Source organism: Dermacentor albipictus, chromosome 8 (assembly GCF_038994185.2).
Source record: "Dermacentor albipictus isolate Rhodes 1998 colony chromosome 8, USDA_Dalb.pri_finalv2, whole genome shotgun sequence".
In the NCBI taxonomy this organism is placed as follows: Eukaryota; Metazoa; Arthropoda; class Arachnida; order Ixodida; family Ixodidae; genus Dermacentor; species Dermacentor albipictus.
In genome coordinates, this window is record NC_091828.1 from 110,249,278 (window position 1) to 110,270,819 (window position 21,542).

General features: G+C 46.0%; 1 protein-coding gene across 10 annotated transcripts in view; it reads right to left on the reverse strand.

Annotated features, from left to right (window-relative positions):
* LOC135917129 (uncharacterized) overlaps nucleotides 1–18,155 on the reverse strand; it is a 677,883-nt gene extending 659,728 nt beyond the window's left edge. For all 10 annotated transcript variants that reach the window (XM_070524064.1, XM_070524067.1, XM_070524066.1 and 7 more), the window contains exon 1: nucleotides 17,642–18,155. In XM_070524064.1, the coding sequence (XP_070380165.1) occupies nucleotides 17,642–17,745 (104 nt within the window). In that variant the 5' untranslated portion in view covers nucleotides 17,746–18,155. The remainder of the gene's footprint in view (nucleotides 1–17,641) is intronic.
* Nucleotides 18,156–21,542: the final 3,387 nt, after the last annotated feature.

Sequence of the window (21,542 nt, forward strand, 5' to 3'; positions counted from 1 at the left end):
GAAATGTTCTCTTTTAGTGATAATAAGTCCGCACAAACCGATGACATCGGGATGTCTTCACACTTGAGCTTAACGTGGGTAGACCGTAACTGAAATGCAGATACGCCGTGGTTAACACGAATTTATAAACATGGAATTGGAAAGTTAGTGCCGGGAAGAAGCCCTTAAGAGACGAGCGTGTGCTGTCCGCAGTGGTGACCAGAAATGGTGCCTTTCGACGCCGCTTGGAACATGCGACAAATCTACGTTGGGCGCGAACGTTCGCGGGACCATACCCCCCCACCCCCGCCCACCTCCCTTTCCCATCGCTTACAATTCGTGCCATTTCTCGGAAGCACTCACACCACAGTAGCAGCGCATGTCTACTACACTAGCACCAAAATTCCCTTACTTGTATTTGTCGAGAAATTCGACAACGTGTTTCGACACGAATTCGTAGACGTTCTCAAAAGAGTCCCGTGTTAGCGCTGCCAAACGTTAAGTTAGGGTGCGCTAACTGTACTCTCCTACATCAAGTAATTAATAACTGTTCTCCGACAAAGCTTTCCCCCGTATTTTTTTCGATTTACAGGCACCCGCGTATTCAATAAAAATTGCGTACTCCTTCACACTGCCCGAAACCTGTCTCTTCCCTTTTCCCTGGGAGCAACAGGAAAACGAAAGAAAAATCAATTACCTTCCTGCCGGTATAGTTACAGAATTAAAGTGCCGCGACTTTACGTATAGCGGCGCTCCAATCATGCGCGAACCGCAAAGCAGCGCAGCGGTAATTAATTACAATGTGGGTCTCCCAGCCGCCATCAAGGAGCATACGCCAAGAAAAAATCTTATCAGGCAAACAAGACAACCTTTAGCCCTATGGAGGCTCCAAACCTGAGTGGGGAACTTTCAGTAGAACCCGTACGTGTGTTGTATGTTAACGAGAGTCCATGCGGGCAATACTAATTGCAAAACTTTTCATCGCGCGACGGCCAATGTGGCAAGTGAACCACGCGCACGAGCACCACGTGGCAAGTCCGGTTTTAATTAGAATAAAAGCTCTAGTACGCTGTAGTCAAACGAGTGAATACTTACTTTTAAAGTGGCAATGCTTACTCGTCGTTTTCGGTGTTATTTTGATTTTATTGAGGAAGCAATACTGCTCGCACTTTCGGCCCATCGGTGGTCGTGGCGCCTCCTTACACAGCTGCGCGTCACGTGACAGTGTGACGTCAGGCCAGACCGAGAGACGGGGCCCCAGCTCGCAGCATCGATGGTGGAGGCGAAGCCTTGCGCGCCGCTGCTGCGGCGCTACCGAGAGAGGGCGCTCGCTGGTGTGACGTCATGCTAGGAGGATAAATGGGGCTACAGCTCGGCTCCTCGCAGTGGTCGGCGCGATGCCTTGCGCTATGTCGGATGACGTATAGCCATAAGTTTAACGTAGGGCAACCATGTCCGCACACCATAAGCCGTACCAAGGCGCAGCCAAGGGTATTGCTTTCGCAATCTTCCAGGCTTAACCAAGCTAAGCCTTCAGGCAATTTTTTTAGAGCACCGCTCTTTGACGCTCATTCCTGTGTTGTGCGTCGGCGTCGGCGTAACGCGTCGGCGTAACCACGCGTGTGCCGCAGCCACTGCTCGCGTCCTTCCTGGCAGCTCAACGGGGACATTGGAAAAAAATACATTTGAAACAGCGGGGACTTCGTGTAATACACTTCGTGTCTTTTTACAACATACCGGATTTTGTGAAATCTTCTTTGAAGATTGAAAAGGAAAACTTCAATTTTAGTGTTCGTTGCCTGGACGAGGCGCGTGCGATTGTGCGACCGAGAAATCTAAACGCCAAATCAATTCGTCTGACCAAAACGCTAATTACGCTTTCAGTTAGTTACTTTACGGCACACTGTGCAATTCGCGAATTGTAGCTAGGGAGTTATCGAGGCACACTCACTTGGAACGAATAGTCAGGATGTTGCCAGATTCCAGATGTTTCTTTCTAACGTGTGCGACTCAATATATTTGCGGTTCAGTTACGTTCGTACTTCAGTAAATCAAACAGCGTATTATTTAAAGATAGATAAAACAATAGGGAATTTTTACCGCAAGTGTAACAGCCGCTTATGTCAAAAAAGGTTCCACCTTCACAATTGGTTCTAACTGGACGTACCCGGCACACTCACCATGTCGAATTCGTAGGTCGCAATATCTGCCATTAACTAGCTATAAAGTAAATAATGCGTTCCTGTTAAGTGATCAATGTCCATTTCGATTGATATTGCAAGTAAGTAACGATCGTGTATTCCAGCAATCTCACTCAAATATTTTAATTTTGATATCTGCCGAAATATAATATTTATTAATCTTTGTATCGTAAATAAACACCTCGTATATCACAGCTTATAAAAGAGCAAATGTCATCGCACAATAAATTACATATGCCGTGTGATTGAGATAAAGTAAATGTAGTTACGAAGTAGCATGCAAGAAGTTCTACAAGGCGATTCGTGGGGCATATTGTCGTGTTTTGCGGGCTTTCTTTAACACATGGAAAAATAAACATTTATGTAGCACGTATGGAGCGACAGAAAGATGAATCGAGAATTTTTCATGGAGCTGTACAATTTTCTAATGGACAATACATTTGTGACAAGAATCTTTTTCAAGTAAATAATTTATATTAAGTAATTATGTATTTAGGCAAAGTGCAAAAACAGTCTGACCCACTCCAACCGACGGCAAACAACACTACCTTGGTTCTGTGTAGCCAAGTGGCACTCGAATTTTTTTTTTTTTTTTGGCTCGAGGTACGTGGAACAACCTGTATGGCGGTCTTCAGCAGAATATGAGTCGTCGTATGGCAACCTACGGCGTGCATGTTGACGAACGCATAGCTAAAGCAGCATTCATACCTAGACTTCATTGATGCCATCTTCCTGTTTGTTGTCCCTAGTGTGTCCTCATGTGCGCTTTTCCTATGCAGATCTCGGTCAATCGCTGACTCGTTCGTTCGTTCGCCCATCCGTTCGTTCGTTCAGTAGCAGTACGTATAGCATAGCGCTTATTGGATGATGCTGATGATGATGATGAAAAACGTTTATTTTCTCTATTTTGCAGTGATTTCTGCGGCGTCAGATGGAGTCTTCCATCTTCTCTCCAGGGTCGGTTCCCCTAGTCCAGGGCTTCGCTGAGGGTAGCTGCCCTGCGTGCACGCCTTACTAGTCCTTGTTGGACTTTCAGGATGTCGCTGGATAGCATCCTCTCCCACTGTTCCGCACTCGGGTTTTTTATTTTGGGTAGCCCTTCTGTTTTCTGGCAAGCCCATGTGGTATGGTATAGGGTTGGTTTGTCTCCACACCATGGGCACTTTCTCTCGTACTGCGTGGGGTAGAACTTGCTTAGCATGTTTAGGCACGGGAATGTTCCCGTTTGTAGCTGTCGCCATGCTACGGCGTCTTCTCTGTTTAGTTGTTTGTGAGGGGGCGGGTATTTTTGTCTGATGCCTCTGTAGTAGTTTAGTATCTCTGAATAGCTTTGGGCTACCGGCTCGGGTTCCTCCGCGGGGTCGGGATTGTTGGATGCTCGGTTCGTTGCGTGCCCTCGAGCTATCCTATCGGCCTCCTGATTTCCCCTAATGTCGGTATGTCCCGGCACCCAAACTATCGTGTGTTTGGCCTGGTTGTTGACGGTTTTGCCACTTGAGCGGAGCATGTGGAGCGCGCTGTGGCTGATTCTGCCGTTTAGGTAGTTGCGGCATGCTGCTTGTGAATCTGTGAGTATGGTTAAGGACCTGTTGGATCGGTAGCCCTCCGCTGCCGCTAGAGCCACGGCTGCCTCTTCGGCCTCAACTACCGTACAGTTCCGAATTGATGCGCTGGCGATTTCTTTTAAGTCTGAGTTGATCACCGTTGCGACTTTGCTTTTCTTGTGGTTTCTGTCTTGAGTGTAGGTAGTGGCGTCTACGTACACTGTGTCGTGTCTAGTTGCCAGTGTTCTTTGTACATACTCTGCTCTTGCTTGTCCTCGTGTCATGTGTAGATTCAGAAACACCATCAAAGTAGCACCGATAACCAGCAATATGGAGCCGAATCTACACATGGCGCTTATTGGAGTCGGCGAAGAACGAACTGCGTAAGCGAGGGCTGTAGAACATCACTCTGCTGCAGGATAGCCACTGGAGTGGCCCAGAGGCACCACTTCCTTAATGAACGTGTAGAGCACCCGAACTCCTTTACGACAACATTAATTTATTTATAAACAATGCCTCCCCTTGATGCAGCAGAAGAATCCGTCCTCTCAATTTAGGCGAATATTTCTAACAGCGACAGCCGTTGCGTGATTACTCTCCTGGTCCTTTTCATGCCCGCCGCACGTCTGTCGCTGGAATCCCCAAATCATTTGCCAGGAAATTACAAAGATACAAAGGTTTTCACTGTGCCGCGAGGATTCGAACTCACGACCAACAGACTGACCATCCAGGATCCTACTTGTCAGCTCATTTGTCCTTGCTACAGCAGCGGAGGACATTGATCGTGGAGAGCGAGACCATACCAATGAACGAATACCAACAGTTGCCGTGACTGGTTGAGGTGCGTCTACACCTGCGCACTGGATGGATCTGGCGCCTGCACCTTTTTCGTGCACTTGCTGGTCGCTTCCCAACAGCATAGTAATTGCCTGACCTTCAATGCTCATGGAAATATTCTAACCGTGTTTCCCGGCTTTGCAGCAGATGACGTGTAAAATTCCTGCGGTATCCTATTTCTCGTTTGACGTAGGGGTGTAGTTCATTGTCATCAATTCATTTTTAAGACACGTTGTTGCAAAAATGTTCACTCATGTCCAGCGCACAAGCGGCGTTCAGCGTTTCGATGCCAGCACCGGTCACACCACTACGACTCCCTACCGATAGGCTCTAGCGACAAATGTTTCAATAGCTTTTTATTTAATTATGGGGTTTTACGTGCCAAAACCACTTTCTGATTATGAGGCACGCCGTAGTGGGGGACTCCGGAAATTTTGACCACCTGGGGTTCTTTAACGTGCACCTAAATCTAAGCACACGGGTGTTTTCGCATTTCGCCCCCATCGAAATGCGGCCGCCGTGGCCGGGATACGATCCCGCGACCTCGTGCTCAGCAGCCCAACACCATAGCCACTAAGCAACCACGGCGGGTTTTCAATAGCTTTGGTTGACACATAGTTATATTATATATGGAAATGGTATAGGTTAGAAGATGCCAATTCCGTATGAAATAATTCATAATGCTTCGTGTCATCATTGCTATTTTTTTATATTATGCTGGATATATATATATATATATATATATATATATATATATATATATATATATATATATATATATATATATATACGTGCCTGTGTATGTATGTATGTATGTATGTATGTATGTATGTATGTATGTATGTATGTATGTATGTATGTATGTATGCCTGTGCATGTCTGCATGTGTGTGTGTGTGTGTGTGTGTGTGTGTGTGTGTGTGTGCGCGTGCGTGCGTGCATGCATGCATGTCGATCATATGACAGAAATGCTAAGGAGTCGTGCGTAAAGGTAAACTAGAAAAAATTTGTTCAAATAGGGGGCAATATATTTTGCAGTGATTCGTTATGCCCGATTTGCCGTAACACATCACACGTAAGTCATATAACGAACATCAACTGCAAGTTGTCATCGCATAAGTCCTTAAGCACTATTAGAACTAGTCAACGTCTCGCAGGCAGCCGCCTCACGGAATAACCTAGGTAACATCCTGCCGTCTTTCATTCTCGCTAGATCGTTTTTCTCTTTTTGTCATCGCTCTCTGATTTCTCTTTCCTAACCATTCGCAGCTGAGCTATAAAGCAGCACAGCGGGATCACAGTTCATTCACATGTGAATCGTTGATCAATTTTAGGAAACCGCAGCCATCACTTGAAATAAATACGCTAACAGAAAAAATCACAAAATGTAGTAATGGTAAGTATGAGAAGATATGCTGAACGAAGCGTACAATATGTGCATATTTGGAGACACAAAAATAAAAGATTTTCATTCGATCGGAAATGACTGCAAAAGCCTTTTTATTCAACACCAGCGGTCTTAAACTGATGTAGCATAGCTTCGGCGAATATGCGGAATTTCGTCGTCAGCTACCCGCATGCAGGTTTTGATACAGGGAACAGTGACGTGCCTTTGAGAGTAGCAAATCTGAGGTTAATTTCGGTCCTTCGTGCCTCAATTCTTTCAAAGAAAGTGCTGGAATTACGCTTCTATTATTGCAGTAGTAATTGGAGTGGTTACGTTAGTACAACGTGATTTGACTCGTCTTCATCAATACACGACAATTAAAATTTATATCCCGCGATTTGTCAATACTAAAACCCGTGAGACGAAGTCTAAGCATTACTTAGGCCTAAGTTCAATTTGGGCACATCACACGCACGACTCCGTGTTCGCACCCTTTAGCAAGAAAATTTTGAACGGCGTTGTTTGACACAGGCCATAATGTTACAAATTTAGGCGGGCTAAGTTAAAAAAAATGGACGCAGCGTGAAATAATCAGCTGTATGTGGCATTTGAGCGTTTTTTTTATTATTTTGCTGAATAGTAACGCCGAAATCGGTCAATACTGCGGGCAAATGGGGTTGTTCTGCGAGATGTAGTTTTAGGAGCGCAACCAAAAGTTTTGGCTCCGTTGAAAGCGCCCTGCTTTGCCGTCGTTTCTAGGCTCGGTGTTGGTATCGTCGTTTGTTGAAATGAACTTTTCCGAAACACGCTGCCTTCATAACGCCACTTATCTATATCTTATCGTTATCGTATATCGTTATCGTTATCGTATATCGTATATCTTATCGCCCAGCTGGAATGTCCCCATTCTTGTGTCTCAATGTCACAGGCCTTATCCGTTCACTGCGCCTGAAAACATGCGCATTTTTTAAATTTGTTTCACTGTGCGCAAAGTCTACCTTTGGGTTTTGATATAAAAGACGTGCGCATTACGCCTCAAGACTAATACATAGAATATTTCGTATAACTTACGGCGACCTTCTAAAACGGCACAAACGTGTATTTGGTTATTTTTTAGTGAGGGAAAGCTCTCACCAAAGAGGAGTTCGAGCTGTAAAAGCTCCCATATTCAAATACGTCAAATTGGTGAAATCTGTTTTCTCGGCAACCACTGCAGCGACAGTAACGATGTTCGTCTCATTAAAAGAATATTGTCATGGTGGAACGTGGTTAAACCAAGTTTGCCGAGCGATAACAAGGTTTTGCTTGCTTTAGTTTTCCTCGCGTCCTAAGGGTTAGGAGAGTCTCCAGACATGCGCAGATGGTTTGGCTGCAAAAGCGCCGAAGCCAGCTAGCTGGACGCACCATTAGCCCATCATTCATTCAGCAGAGCGGTGGAGCAATTTCAGCGTTTCTGCTGGCCTGGCATGCTGGCACTTACATTGTGTGCCCGCGGGTGTACTTTGAGCACACTACAGCATTCCAGTATGTGCAACTGCGTGAACGCGCTGCTATGATCGGAACGCAAAGCAAAGGCCAAGCCATAACGTTACCTGAAATTTCACTGTTCGCTACCGAATGACGACGATGGCGTGGGCTTCATCTCGTCATTGCTGTGAGAATTTGTGGCTATATAAGTGGGGAGGGGGGGGGGGGGCACCACTAATTTTGCCTAACAGCATTTGCCTCGCGTGCCTCAATAAATGTCGCAATTGCGTACAGTTGAACACTATCGAAAGCGTTTGAGCGCAACGCTTAACCTTGCCTAAAATTCCATGCTTCTGTCTTTCAGCTAAATCCGCAATATTTGTTTTACTATTGAAACCTCCCCTTTTCGTACACATTACTGGAAATGTAAAAACGAAAGTCTACCTAGTTTTCAGCTCGGTCACTGCATAATAAATAGGGATATCATAATTATGTACACTTCAGATAAGCACATCTGAAGCAGACAAAATTTATATATTAGACACAGCCGTTGAGTGTAGCATCACTTTCTGACCAAACCTCTGCAAGACCCCTGAAACGATGCAAAGAATTCTGTATGCGCCAGATACTACAGTTCTGAATGCATCAGTGTACACGTGACTCAAAGTTCAAATGGTACCAGGAAGAGCTAAGTTCTCTATTGCATAAGAGCACACAACAGGCTACCCGTAGACATCCGTCCAGCAAACTTTCAGCGGTAGACTACTCTGCTGAAACGGCCGCTCGCTAGAGGGGGGGAATTATTGCGGGCACTAATTATGCACTTCTTCCTCATCTGTATAATTATCAACCTGATACGTGTGTCTTCATTTTTCACCGCGCCTGTGGACGCCATGTCAGTGTGTACTTTGCCTGGGACGCTTCGCAGTGTCTCTCCGGATTAATAAAATATTGGCCATGACCGTTACGTCGCAAGACGTATATACATATGAACGAGAAGAAGGGAGACCGCGGGGCGCGTTCTCGATTAGATGATCAGAAGCCAATAAACAATGACACGAAGGACAGCATAGGGGAAATTATTTCACAAATGGTTTCCAGCAGAACACAGCGGCACTTGTAGAAAAGGACCACAAAACAACACTATACTCGCAACTGAATGCTTATTCTTCGTTTTCCCCCACTTTTTATGAAGCGAAAAAGCTAATACTTCCTTTTTCTTTGTCACACCGATTAACCGAAGAATGCTTTTTTCGCCACTCTCTGGTTGTCCTTTGCAAAGCACAAATTGCGTGGCCATAATGTTCGGACCTTTGTGGTGGGGAAACAAACGTTCCGTGAGATTACATTTTGCACGGGATGAAAGTAAGCAAAATTGAATGCATCACGTTCGGTTGCAAAGCATTTAATGAACCGCTTTATAAAGCTTTGCAAGACACTGACAACCGACATGCGCGTATGGACGTGCATATTCTTAGTCTTATTGTCAGTTACTCATACTCATGTTTTCGTTTCTTGGTGTTCTCATTCATTCCTATAATCTTTGCTGCATAAGAGAAGTGGGGTAGCCAAGAAATTTTTAACTTAATTGATCCACAGCAATACATGCGTAACGAGAGAGCCATTGTCTTGTTTGCTGCTGTTGTTGCTGGCATTGTTGTCGCTTTATCTCTCTTTCTCTTTGTTGCTATTGATTTTATTGTTCATGGGGTCGCCGTCGTGTTTACTTTGTGGATGATACAAAAAAACGAGGGCGTCATCTAAGTACCAATAAAAAAAATTGTCACTTACGAAAAATCAACTTAAGACATTTGGAACGTCATTGCCTTCTCCGCTACCTTATGTTTCTCCTTCGGACTCCTTTTGTGAGCCAGAATCACTCGGGCATTCATTAGAGGAGTCTGACGAAGACGGATAAGGTGTACAGCCGAAAAAAATACCCTCCGCCTCAACCACCACTCAGTGAAGAGGAAGCCGGTAGCTGGCACATCAAGAGCGGGGTATTCCCCCAACCTAAATTACAAAATGATATGTCCCCCACTCGCTACAGGCCCGAGTGCCCGCGGTTTGGGCGGCATGGCAACACTACAACACACTACACGGGATTGTGAATCACACCAGTTTGATAAAACACGCCGCACAATGGATGCCAATGTAGGCTTGTTGGTAATGCATCTTCAAGGGGTGTACGGTAGCGCGATTAAAAGACGGGACAAAAGAAGACACGCACGGTCACACACAGCGCTGTGTGTGTCCCTGTGTGTCTTCTTTTGTCCCGTCTTTTAATCGCACTACCGTACACCCCTTGAAGACACACAGTGGAGCAAAGGTAAGGCACAGCTAACTAGCTCAGACCTGGCGGGACAACAGTCCTTCATAAGACAGGTCCAGCGGGCGGCCGAGGCCACAGTGGCGCCGGACTAAAGGGGCTCCGACCATTCCCGGAAAATTATTTTAAACAATAAAGGTTTGTCTCTCTCGGACTCGTCTTGCTGAGCACTTCGAACAGCCTGAGGCCACATGGACGCCCTCGTCTTCCAATGACAGTCATACCACCGTAAGCGCCGGCTATAATGGACTCTCTCAAACATCCTTTCCGGAAGTGCGACAATAATGTACCAGTACGTTCCTCAAGCTTGACTCACATCGAAAGTGGCCGTTTTTGAACTGAATTTTTTAATGTTGTCCAATGTTCTAATGTTTTCAATGTTTTCAATGTTTCAGTTGTCTCAATGTTGTTCAATGTTCCGATGTTCAATGTTTTCAATTTTTATTTTGGGAAACGCACAACATATTTTTAGCTATTTCGTTTTACTAAAGGTCATCACCTGACACATGCCTAAAAAATCGGAACTGCTCGCCCAGCTCTGGAAGTATGAGTATTGAAAGCGAAGCGAAGTCGTGGCCTGGGGCTACTTGGACACCTTTCTTAAATGTATCGAAAACAGGCCACACGAAGGACTCGGGCTAATTCAACCATAAATGTAGCCCGAGGATATTTCCTACGGCAAAGACCGGCAACTCGAACTCTTGAGTAAGTCCAGTTTACAATGGTAACTTCGCGTACGCCTTCTTCTGGGCTTTCCACAATGCTAGAAAAATGAATTTGTTTCCTACAGTATTGTGCACATTTTTTGTTTCTCATTATCTGTAGACCAATCATTCCATTTTTTTCTTTATTTCATTGATGGCCCGTGACTGATAGCACTGTTCTGCCTTTTCATGGGGATTTCTAGAAGATGCGGAAATTGCCTACATATCGTCACGTGGTAGTGATGGTGAAGAAAGAAGCCGTACGGTGGAATACAAAACTAGCTTTTATTGGGCGAACCTGTGCCCACAAAACAGGCTACACTTATAGCACAACGAAAGCGGCGAACACGCTCGGCGATCGTCGAAAATCTGATCAGCGGGTCAAGCGCGTCGGCTTTTATAGATCAGTCGTCGAATGTTCCAGATTAACTGATGGGACCCGCGTGTCTTCCACAAAGTTCTACACCATTCGTGTCACGCGATGAAATCTGATAACACAAGGTTCGGCGACAACAGACACGCGGATAGAAGCGTCGATAACTTTCCAGAAACGTCGGATACATGCAGGCGCGTCCCTTGCTCTGCGATTACAGTTGTTAAGTGGCGAAACGTGGTTGCGCTATAAAGATAAGTACACGTGTCAATATACGAGAAATCGCAGTGTCGAAACTACTGAAAAGGAAAATATTCTACAAGTAGCTTTTATTCACGTAGGTATTTTTTTATGATGTAAACGTTGCGATTGCGAAAATTAATAGAAACATGGGTGGCGGAATGTTTGCTAAGCGGGAATTATAAGAAGTGCACCAATTTCGAGATAAGCGACTCTGTTGTACAGCGAAATACAGGGACCTTCCAGCGAACCGTTCCAATTAAGTGGTTCTCCAGCACTTGAGTACGATGAAAACTGGAACGCCAACGTAATTTCAACTGACTTTAAGATGGATATGCTGGATGTGGCAGCTATATTTTGGTTGGTCGGTCGGCCGGGTCCTGTCTAGCCCGTTCTGGCCCGGCCTAGTCTGGTCTGTGTGGTTAGGTCAGTGTGCTTTGGCTTACTCTCGCTTCGTTTAGTTTGGTTAAGATGTTTGCTACAGATGGCATTATGGTGGCAGTTAGGACTAGCTATTGTTTAACATGTGCTTGCCTTTCCAAGCTCAGCAATCTGCTACCACGTTTTAATGAGTTCAGTGTCGAGCACCTATATGCGCGTAGTGAGTGAGGGACCTTCTCGCCTGCTATCTTCAGCCCTTCGGACAACATCATTTCTTGCACACAAACGTTCGGAAAACATCTTGTTTTCGGGATGTTACTATAATTGTTATTATGGTTGTGTTCTCTATATAAAAGTGTAAAATATGTACTTTTACAGGGGTGCTCAAGCTACGATTGTTCTAGCCTGAGAAAACGAAGCCAAGGAAAGCGATCGGGGCTATCAGCTCTGGTTGAAATTCAAGTGTACAAAATAATGAAGAAAAGGTAAATGACATTGAACGAAAAGATAACGTGGCGCCAGCCGGAGTGGTTCGGGAGCGCGTTGGGTCTGATTTCCTTGCAACACCACCAGATGGCGTTTGCCTCCACGCATGCGCGGCAGCGGCGGCGCCTGCCTTGTGAGGGAAAGAAAAAAATATCCAGCAAGCTCGACTTTGACCATAGCGTTCTCTGCAAGCGTCTCCGCGGAAATATTACGCTTGCATAAGCTGCAGTTGTCGGGAAGCGGCAACTGTAGCATACGAAGCAAGCAGTGACGTATTTACACGTTCATATGTAAAAGAAGAACTCGCCAAGAAAATGATTTCATTTCTTTTCTGATAATGCCATAAGAAGGCAACGCAGAGTTAGGACTCCCGATGAACAGCCCGAACACGATGAGTGGCGACGGCAACAGCAATGTCAATATTCTCAACGGCGTAGTGCTCAGCCTAGGCAAGACGCAGTAGTTCTTGCCAAAAGCAAGCCACATATAGTTCGGACGCCTGAAGAGAAGCGCGAATACCATGAGTGACGAAAGGAACTGGAACGTCAATACGCTCACCCGCTTCATGTTCAGGCTCGCTAGGCCCCAGTTCAAGGCTCCGTCACATCCCTCTATTGAATCTGGTATTACCACAGCTTCGCTGGCCAACCACCTTCAAAGCGTGGATTGGAGCCCATTTCTTTTTTTTTTCCATGCGCCAAGATCCATGCAATCGCGAAGAACTGGTTGCGGAAACTTCAGGATACTGTAGGCAAGAGCTTCGCATTTAGCACCTACTCACTCTAATCAGCAAACCAAGCCTCCCCTTATTGTGCTGTGTCGAGGGCTGCTGTATTCTATGTCAGTAGTTCTCGTCATTTTCGTTAAACTATGGGTCACTTGCAGGCCCATTCATAGAGCGTCGACACAGTATCCACAAATTACTCGACAATTTGGGATTGTTGATATTGAAAGAACAACTCGACATCATGGTGTCAACGTGTAACAGAATAAAAGCTTGAAGCAACTAAGTAGTCTAGCCCTTTATATGAATAAGCAAAAGAAAGTTAATTATAGTTACTCAATTTATTTAACAGCATAAACATTGTGGTTTGTTGAGCAAGTTGCGTTCACATCTCCTGCTAATTCACCTGAACGCGCTCAGCCACTCATGTTGCATGTAATCACTTTAAAAACTATTTAACATATTTAAAGATATCGTATATGTGATTAAGGGACCACAAGAAGTGCAAGCCTTCATGCGAAGTAGCGCTTCAGATAAAATATATGTACTTATGCAGAGAGCAGTAGCCATTTTAGAAATGTCGCGTACAGTTCTCTACACTTGGAGCAATGACAAATTAAATATGGAGCAGTGTATGTAAAAAAATGTAAAAGTAATGGCAGCTATACATCTTTAAAGAGCTGCTGTTGTCGAGACGTTGAACACCATTCGTGTTTATTTTCAAGTGTGTAAGCAGCAGCAGGCTGTTTGTTACTCGCGCCTTCAATCGCACCTGTCCTCCTTACTGAAAGCCACAAAACACATAAGAAGGCCTTTGACCTCAACAAAGCGTCAAGGTGTTAAAACTCCACAACAAAGAGCCATTTCACGTTTCCCACCTGAAGAACCACCGCCCTTTTTACTTTCTAACGCTGCAGCTGTCACAGGCATAAAAGTTGCAGCTATGCCAAATTAAGCTTCCGTGTACACGATGTCACCTTTCAAACGTCGTTTCGTCGCTTTCTTTCTTTCTTTTGTTTGTTGAGCCTCACTCGACTGAGTTCACAGAATCGCGGAACTAGCTCCCCACAGGTAAACAGTTTCTTTGGGCGCCCTAAAGACGCTACCATTCCTCTCCGACTGCTTTGTTTGCGAGTCCGTGTTGACGTTGAAGTATCCAAACACTTGAGATCGCAAAATTTCCCTTTTAGCTTCGTAAAGCAGTGGTCTCTTGGCTAGTGCCTTCTTAGAACTTTCAATGGGTAAAACAAGGCAAAAAAGGACCGCCGTGTCTTGAGTGTACACGAAATCTCAAGTTTACTTAGAAGACAGTCCGCGGCCGTTGCATTCGCACAAAAATTTCACGTTCGATAGCACTGGAGAGTATAGTGCATGAATCTTGAAGCGATGCACGTTACATAACAACGCAAAGCTTTATATGTATACGAATACCACAGCAAGGCCGCGCAATGTCAGGCAAGCTCATTTTCAATTTTTGGGTTTCCTTTTAACTTTCGACTGCCTTTTTGTTTAAAAAATCAAGCAAGAAAAATGCGCCTACGATTTCCATACTCCCTAACGCAAAATTTGAGCGCAGCTGTATACGTGTTTTTATTTCGCGATTTATTGTATGGCGCGAACTCGTGGGTGATGCGTGGGCGCGATTCACAGCAGCCGCCGCAGACATACAACCACTCATGCAGCCCTTTGTTTCCATACAGACGACGCGCACTGCTCTGGCGCCATCTCGTGGCCATCGTCGCCGCAGTAATCGCCTAGCGTGGCACTACGCATTTCTTACGCTTTTTCCACACGTTCCTCCTCTGATTTCCGCCTCACGGTTCCGCTGCTCACTCCTCCTCCGCTTTCGCCCTCACGCTCTCTTCGCTATCGTCGTCTTTCATCTTCGGCTGCGCTTCACGTTCGCTTTCATCCTTCGCTGTGATCGTATTGCTTTCTTTGTATTGTTTGTACAATATAACGTATTGTACATGCAATACATCGTGCTCGATATATGCGTAACCGAGAAGCAACAAGACTGTATATGACACTGGTTTCGTCACTTCCACTTCAAGAACACTGTTACAGTGTACATGCGAAATATCCGAGGAGACCTATGCACTTCATATGAATTGTGAATGCGAAAACATTAAATATGGCTGTGGCTTAGCTAAGCTTAAGACCAGGATGCGAAGTATACTGGCCTTTATTTTAACGCGACAGCGTTAAGGAGCTCGTGTCGCAGAAAAGCCGGTGTCGTCGGCGTCGGCTCAGGCGCGCGTCGCTTGCTCAGGCGCACATTTCGTTGTCGCGCCGAACGCTGCGTTGCTCGACGCTCACCGCGTCCGATGTGGGGCGCGTAGTCGCTGCGCCGTAGCCCATTGTCTTACACCCCTTGGCGGGTCGATGGGAGCGCTGTCGCGTTCCACTGTTGAAGGCGAAGCTTAAGCGTCCGCTTTGCAGCTGTTATGACGTCATATGGTAGCTACGCGGCCGCGCGCGGCGCAGCAAGGAAGAGCGTGGTTGTGCGGCTGGTATGCTTCGCATAAAAATCTAATTCAACACCTCTACCAGTTCTTCGAGTTATCAACACCTCGCGGGCAAGCGAGCGCGTTGAGACGCTTGGCGCGTTTTAATGCGATAGCATTAGAGGCCCCTGTCGCAAGATATCAGATGTTTGTGATGGACGTCGTGTGCCGAAAAATCATTCCTAACCACAACCACGCAGACTCTCCGCGTGGCGCAGAGGCGCTACTGAACTAACTGAATATCTCAAGGCAACGTGTGCCAGAAAAACAGTAAAGTAAAACCTAAACACAACCTACACACATGGTAGCGCCGGACTGTAAATCCACCCTTGCTCTACAGGCAGAGCAAGGGTGGGATAGCCGAAGAGGCGCGCATCGAATAAAAACTACTGGCAGCCAAAGGTATCAGCAAATCTCGATTCTTGCTTCGTGATCTCGAGGCAAGAGGTGCCGTATTGGGCCACCACTGTGGCTTCACGGAGCGTTCGCTTGCCAAGGCTGGCTGCGTGACGTAATGCTCTCTTCCATCTTATTCCTTTCTCCACCTGAGCAGGACTCCGGTAGGGTTAAACATTTGTACTTCGCTAACGAAAGTGTCACCTCCAAAAACCATACCCTGCCTATTCGTCCGAAACTCCTAAGCATTCCGTCGGTACTGATGAAAAGCGTGAATTCTAAAAAAAAAAAAAAACGCCAGACAAGCTTTTCCATTTCACCCTGAACCTTTTAACCTAACACTGAGCAGCTGCAAAATAAAAATCGTCAATAATGCGACGAACGCTTGTCTTGCGTACGTACGGTAACGTGCTGCTGATACGAGAAAGATTTGGCAGTTTTTTGTTTTTTCGAAAGCGCGAAGCATTACCAGCACGGTGTTGCTTTTCGGCACCTCGGGCAGTGTTCTAACCGCACGCGGGTGCAGCCGCTTGGCGAGACGCAGGGCGTGACGCAAATCTCGCTGGTCAGAAGAAGCAGTGTACTGGCAACGACCAGGGCTCTCGAAACACTGCGGCGACCAGGAGCGTAAAGCTAGGTGCGTTGCAGATGGCCGTCACACATGTGTGGCGCACGAGATCTTGGCAAATGAAAAAAAAAATGCAAATGCTATTCAGCGCCGCCGGGTGAGACATTTCACAATACCGTGACGTTGATGGACTTTCCCGCTCAGACTGGTGCACAGGAAAAGCAGCTCAGCAGCAACGGTAGTGTGCTTATACAGTGAAGTGCGTGCAAAAGTGCCTGCCAGCAGCGGAAGGCATAGCGGTGCCCTTGGTCCACCATCCAGGCAGCGGAACGTACCGTTGACGGTTCGTCCCCTTCGCGTCGCAGGCTTTTCTTAGTGTTTCTTTTTCTTTCTTTTTTTGCGATCGAAAGTATTGACGTGCGTGAGCCGCGACAATAGCGAGAAAGCAGGGTGACTTCGCCGCCAACCCCGCACAATCGCTATTGCGACAACAAAATTACCAGCTGCACCCGACGGGTGAAGCGTTGGCCACAATAACAAACGTTTACCCCACCATTCGACTTCGTCGACCGGTGCATGCTCTCAAAAATACGTGCGGCGACTGATTGGCGCGATTCAGCGCCGCTGAAACTGACGCTGTGAAGCCCTAACAGAGCCACTGCAGCTTTTAGAAATTTAGGAATGCTGGCGAGCACCGCAGGCAGCGTTCAAACCGATGCGCACCGATGGTACACGAGTCGCATTCGACGGGAAACGAACAGCTTCGCAATTATTGCTGCGTCAGGCCACTGTGTACCCACCACGATGTGGTGAGCGCCTCCTGAGGCGAGCGCATAGCATGGAACGCTGCCGAAGTGCGCACAGCGCTAACGCCAGCAGCAAAAGGGGGGGAACGCTGCGCTCGTTATTTCTTTTTTATTTTTATTTTTTGTAACGCGAAACGCTCCGAGCGTCTCTAGCATTTCTGAAGACTGTAACGAGCCACTCGCGGGCTGCTCATGCATCATCCACCGTGAAACCATCACGACGATGGCCGCGGCGGCGCCGACGGCGCGAGCGCTCCTCGGGCATATGAATAATCGATGTCGAAATTGAAAAAAAATCTGCCACGTCTCTGCGAGTTGGGCTGAAAACGGTGCCTATATGCGCGCAGCCGTGGTTGTGCTATGCCAATGCTTGGCGTAAACGTCAGTATCGGCCTAAACTGGACAGTTTCAGATGGGGGTCGCGTACGGCCCGCTCAGTTGCCTCCCATAGTTTAGGCAAGCTTTTTGGCCTGCTGCGCATAAGGGAAGTCAAAGGAGGGCTTAAAAAATTAGTTAAACGGGAGGTAGGTTTTGGGCTAGTTGTTTGTGCAAGAATAAACAGCAGCTCGAATGCAGAACACAGGTCGCAGAGTGCTGTTTCACACCCCGTTCGCGAATAATGTACGACTATGGGCAAAAACACCGGTAGCACAAGTGAATTAATCTAAGAACCCGAGATGGCACGTTGTGACAATCCAGGTGTGTTAGCGTACCTTCGATTTCTCCTCACTCCGGCTGCGGTGTTCAGTAGCAATCCTCGGGACCGAGCTGCTTTGTCGGATGCTGTGAGAAGAGGTTTCCAAGCTGTCGCTGGCATTGTCCGGGCCAAAAGCACTATGCACGTTCTTTGTACTGTGTAATGGCTTGTCTTTCACTGCTGCAACAATGCAAACGTCTTGGTCATTCGAAGTAGATCGATGTCGTCTCTGGTGCGGCACATCGTTTATGTGTCCTTCGTCTCGCGAAGCCTGGACAATCCTGTGGACGATCTTCAAAGGCCGGCTCGTGCGAGAGCAATATTACGCTGAGTACAAACTTGCCTTAGACGTTTCTATGATATATTCGCGCCGTTTAAGAGGCATTCAAGACATGGTTATGCTACAGAATCACAGTCGACTGCCGCGCGCATTGGTCACGGTAGTGTTCCACACGAGTTCGGCTGAACGAAGCGTATCACGGCTGGACGAAAGAAATTCACACAAATGCCAGTTTACCCATCATTCTTTCCGTCTCTATTATATTCTTCCATGGTCTTTTGTTCGAATGGCACAGCACCGCTGTTCAAGGTGCCACAGATAACTCGTCGCATCGATTGATATAAATGAATCGGTTTGAACTATGAGCCAAGATATTGAAAGTCCCATCAAACGGTTGTACGAAGAACAACAAATCTTTAAAAAATGATGAAAGAAAAAAAGAACGACTCCCAGTAAGTCACTGAGACACATAACCGTCTTATCGGGCATCGGCGGCCAGTAAAATGCCGTAAGCTGCCGCTTTCTACAAACCCCGGCGCGGTGGAAGTGCCAACAATTAGCGGAAGAACGTCCCCCTTTTTCCTGAGTTCCCACCAGCGCCATCCACGTATCGTTCTAATTCGATTTCGTGGCTGTTTGCGCTTATGAGCGTGTTATCGCTGACATCTCTCACGTTAATACAACTTGCATTAGCAGCGGGTTTCAAGTCTGATGACAGCGTTAACTGGTCGGCGATTTAGATAAGGAAAAGACGTTTGAAATGTCGACGGGGAATAAAGCAGGAAATTAACGTGGGTGTAGACGGTTTGGGACCGGCATGGGTGACTGTGCTATATTGCAATGTATTGCGAAAAACACAAGAAGGAGTTAAGTGCACTTCTGGACTGCATTTCATGTAGTAAAACCTGACTAGCCCAACCGCTATATCAAACTACCTTATTAGCCGCGGCGCCGCTTCAAAATGGAATGCCAATTAAAATACTTGTCATAATCTTTATTACCATTATCATAATGATAATGATCATTATTATTTTAATCATGAAGTATTATACAAATAATATTCCTCATCAAACATCAGGGAATGGTGAAGACAATGCCAAAAAGTAAAAGCTTATCGGTCGCTCTCGTGAATGAAAGGGTGCTATGTTCTACGTAACGAAGAGAGGTAGAAAGTTCTTGAACATATTGCATGTTATGACAAGAAAAAATGTTGAATACGCACAAAAAAGGCATGCAGTCAGTGGTGTATGTTCAACTGTGTCTATAAATACTTTGTCTGTTTTTTTCTTTGTATTTGTTCAGTTTTCTACGAAACTACGAGATACATGTCCCGTGACATCTACGGCCATTTCCCGAAGTGATTTGCGCTGTAGTTTTCCGACGTGGGTGCGGACATCTTTTACCACCGCGCAAGGGTGTCAATAGTCGTTGCATAGGTACTCCTTTTACAACCAACGCACACAGATGTGAACTAGAGAAGCTAGAAACAGCACCGTGGATAAGTAACGTCTGTGCACGTTGGTGTCGCTGATGTAGTGGGCTCTGTTACTTCTTCAAATTTTTTGCGTTCGCTTATAAGCTAAACATGCCTCGAATAAAAAAAAAGAAATGCAACGAGGTATGAAACTGAAACAAAGAAACTGTGCCATGCAAGAATGATCAAAATTCGTAAAATTCGCACAAAATAAAAGAAGGTGAGAAGAAAATAGGGTTCATTTTTGTTTATGTGTAGGTGAGGAAGAAACGTGAGACGTTAACGATGACGGATGAAGCAACAAAGGTAGTCTCTAGTTTCGCTTAACGGCAGTGTGACGACAACGAATTTTATTCTTCACGTGTTAGGAAATGCTTCTTACTTTTTTATGTAGGTCACGAAAAGAGAAAATTTGCTTCGGACAGCTGGCAGTGAGACACAGTGTGTCTTACTTGGCTGTAACCAGGATGTTCCGAAATCAATGACCACAGAAAAAAAAAAGTCGTTCCCGGAAACCTGTACCAAAAAATTGGTTTTCGTTTTCCTTTCCACTACATTTCCACGCACGAGCGCTCGAGGCAGTTTCTTTCCTTTTTTATTGTGTCTTTTTTTTCTTATTCCCGCCTACAGACTCAGCACCCTTGAAAGCCACCTGGGAAAGTCCATGTGTTCGTATCACAAACTGACTCGACGAAAACATCGTTTTACAAGGATTTACAATAAGCCGTTTGCGCCACCTACGCCGTTTTCAGTCCCTCGCACCATTGCACCTGACAAATTGTGCCGCGAAGAATCCCTTGTTGGAAGCGGCAATCTTCGGGAGAATTAATGGTGGTGATGCGAAATATGAAACTTTTTCTCTCTTGCTATGGGAGAAGCAATACAAAACATACCAAAAGTGTTCGAGGATTCTATTTCTTCCTAATGATGCGATATCCAGTTGGATCGAAGGCGCTTTGGAACATTTCTCCCACACAGCGAAGACGAATCACTTCACTAGAGATAGGGGACCCTTGAGATTAATAATATTAGCGTTATATAGTATGACATTTTCACTTGACGTGAGCTTGCCTACAGTTGCCTATAGTTGGTCTATTGATGAAGGTTTCCGCTATCTTGAATATTGTGCAAGGGAAAGCTGGACGTCCATTTAAACCAGGTTTTTCTTTTTTTCGTAAGTGTTATTTGTCGTTGACTTGCATACTTTATTAATGATACTTATTAACTTTGTAATTTCCAGGCGTGTAAGGAAACGTACGCTGGTTTCCGTGGTAGTGGGTGAACAATGCTTTTTCGAAAAGCAGCAACGGTAATTTATTTTATACCCTATTTATAGACGCTACCTTAAAAGACACATGCTAATGGTGAAGCTTTAAAGAGCTATTCTAGCGACAGGGTGGTATGTGAGTTTGAATAAACCGGCCCTTTTAAGGCAGCCTTTTAAGTCATAGACACAACGATTGTTTTGACAAATGGCATGCTAAAGTGACCGACGAGTAACACCGCTCTCCTCATCAATTCAGTTTTCTCCTTGTACTTGGTGCGATACTCATATCGAGATGCGGGGCTGCAATCGTTTTGACGAACAAAGTTGGACCACGTGATCCCACCTTGCTCCGACGAAGGGAAGCGGACGGTCGGAACGTGTTTTTGACCGCGATTTCCCCGTGTTTTTCCATTGGAACAGCGTCGTTTTGCACCCACTTCATGTGCGCGAACATCTAGGGACTACAAAAGCTGGGGAAGGAGGAGAGAAAGAGATAAGTAGAAGGCAGGGAGGTTAACCAGAATAACGCCCGGTTGGCTACCCTACACCGGGGGAATGGGGAAGGGGGAAACAAAGTTAACAGGGAGAGAGAGAGAGGAGGGAAGAGTGCGCTCAATGTTATCGGTGGCACGATGCTTTATTGATCCGCGGCGCAGTGCGCTACGTACGCGAAGGAGCAGGGCGTGAGCTTTCACTTTTTACCCCGGAGATAAGAAACTGCGAGACGCATGGCTGATAAAGCTTCGAATGGGTAGGGAACCGAGCTCCTACGCTCTTGTTCGCGGCAAGCACTTCCGCGAAGGCTTTGTGTATGGTCTAGGAGTGCTAGGAGCGCCAATCTTCGACGAGTAGCAGACGACGTTAGAATCGCAAAAAATTATCCATGACGCACTCTG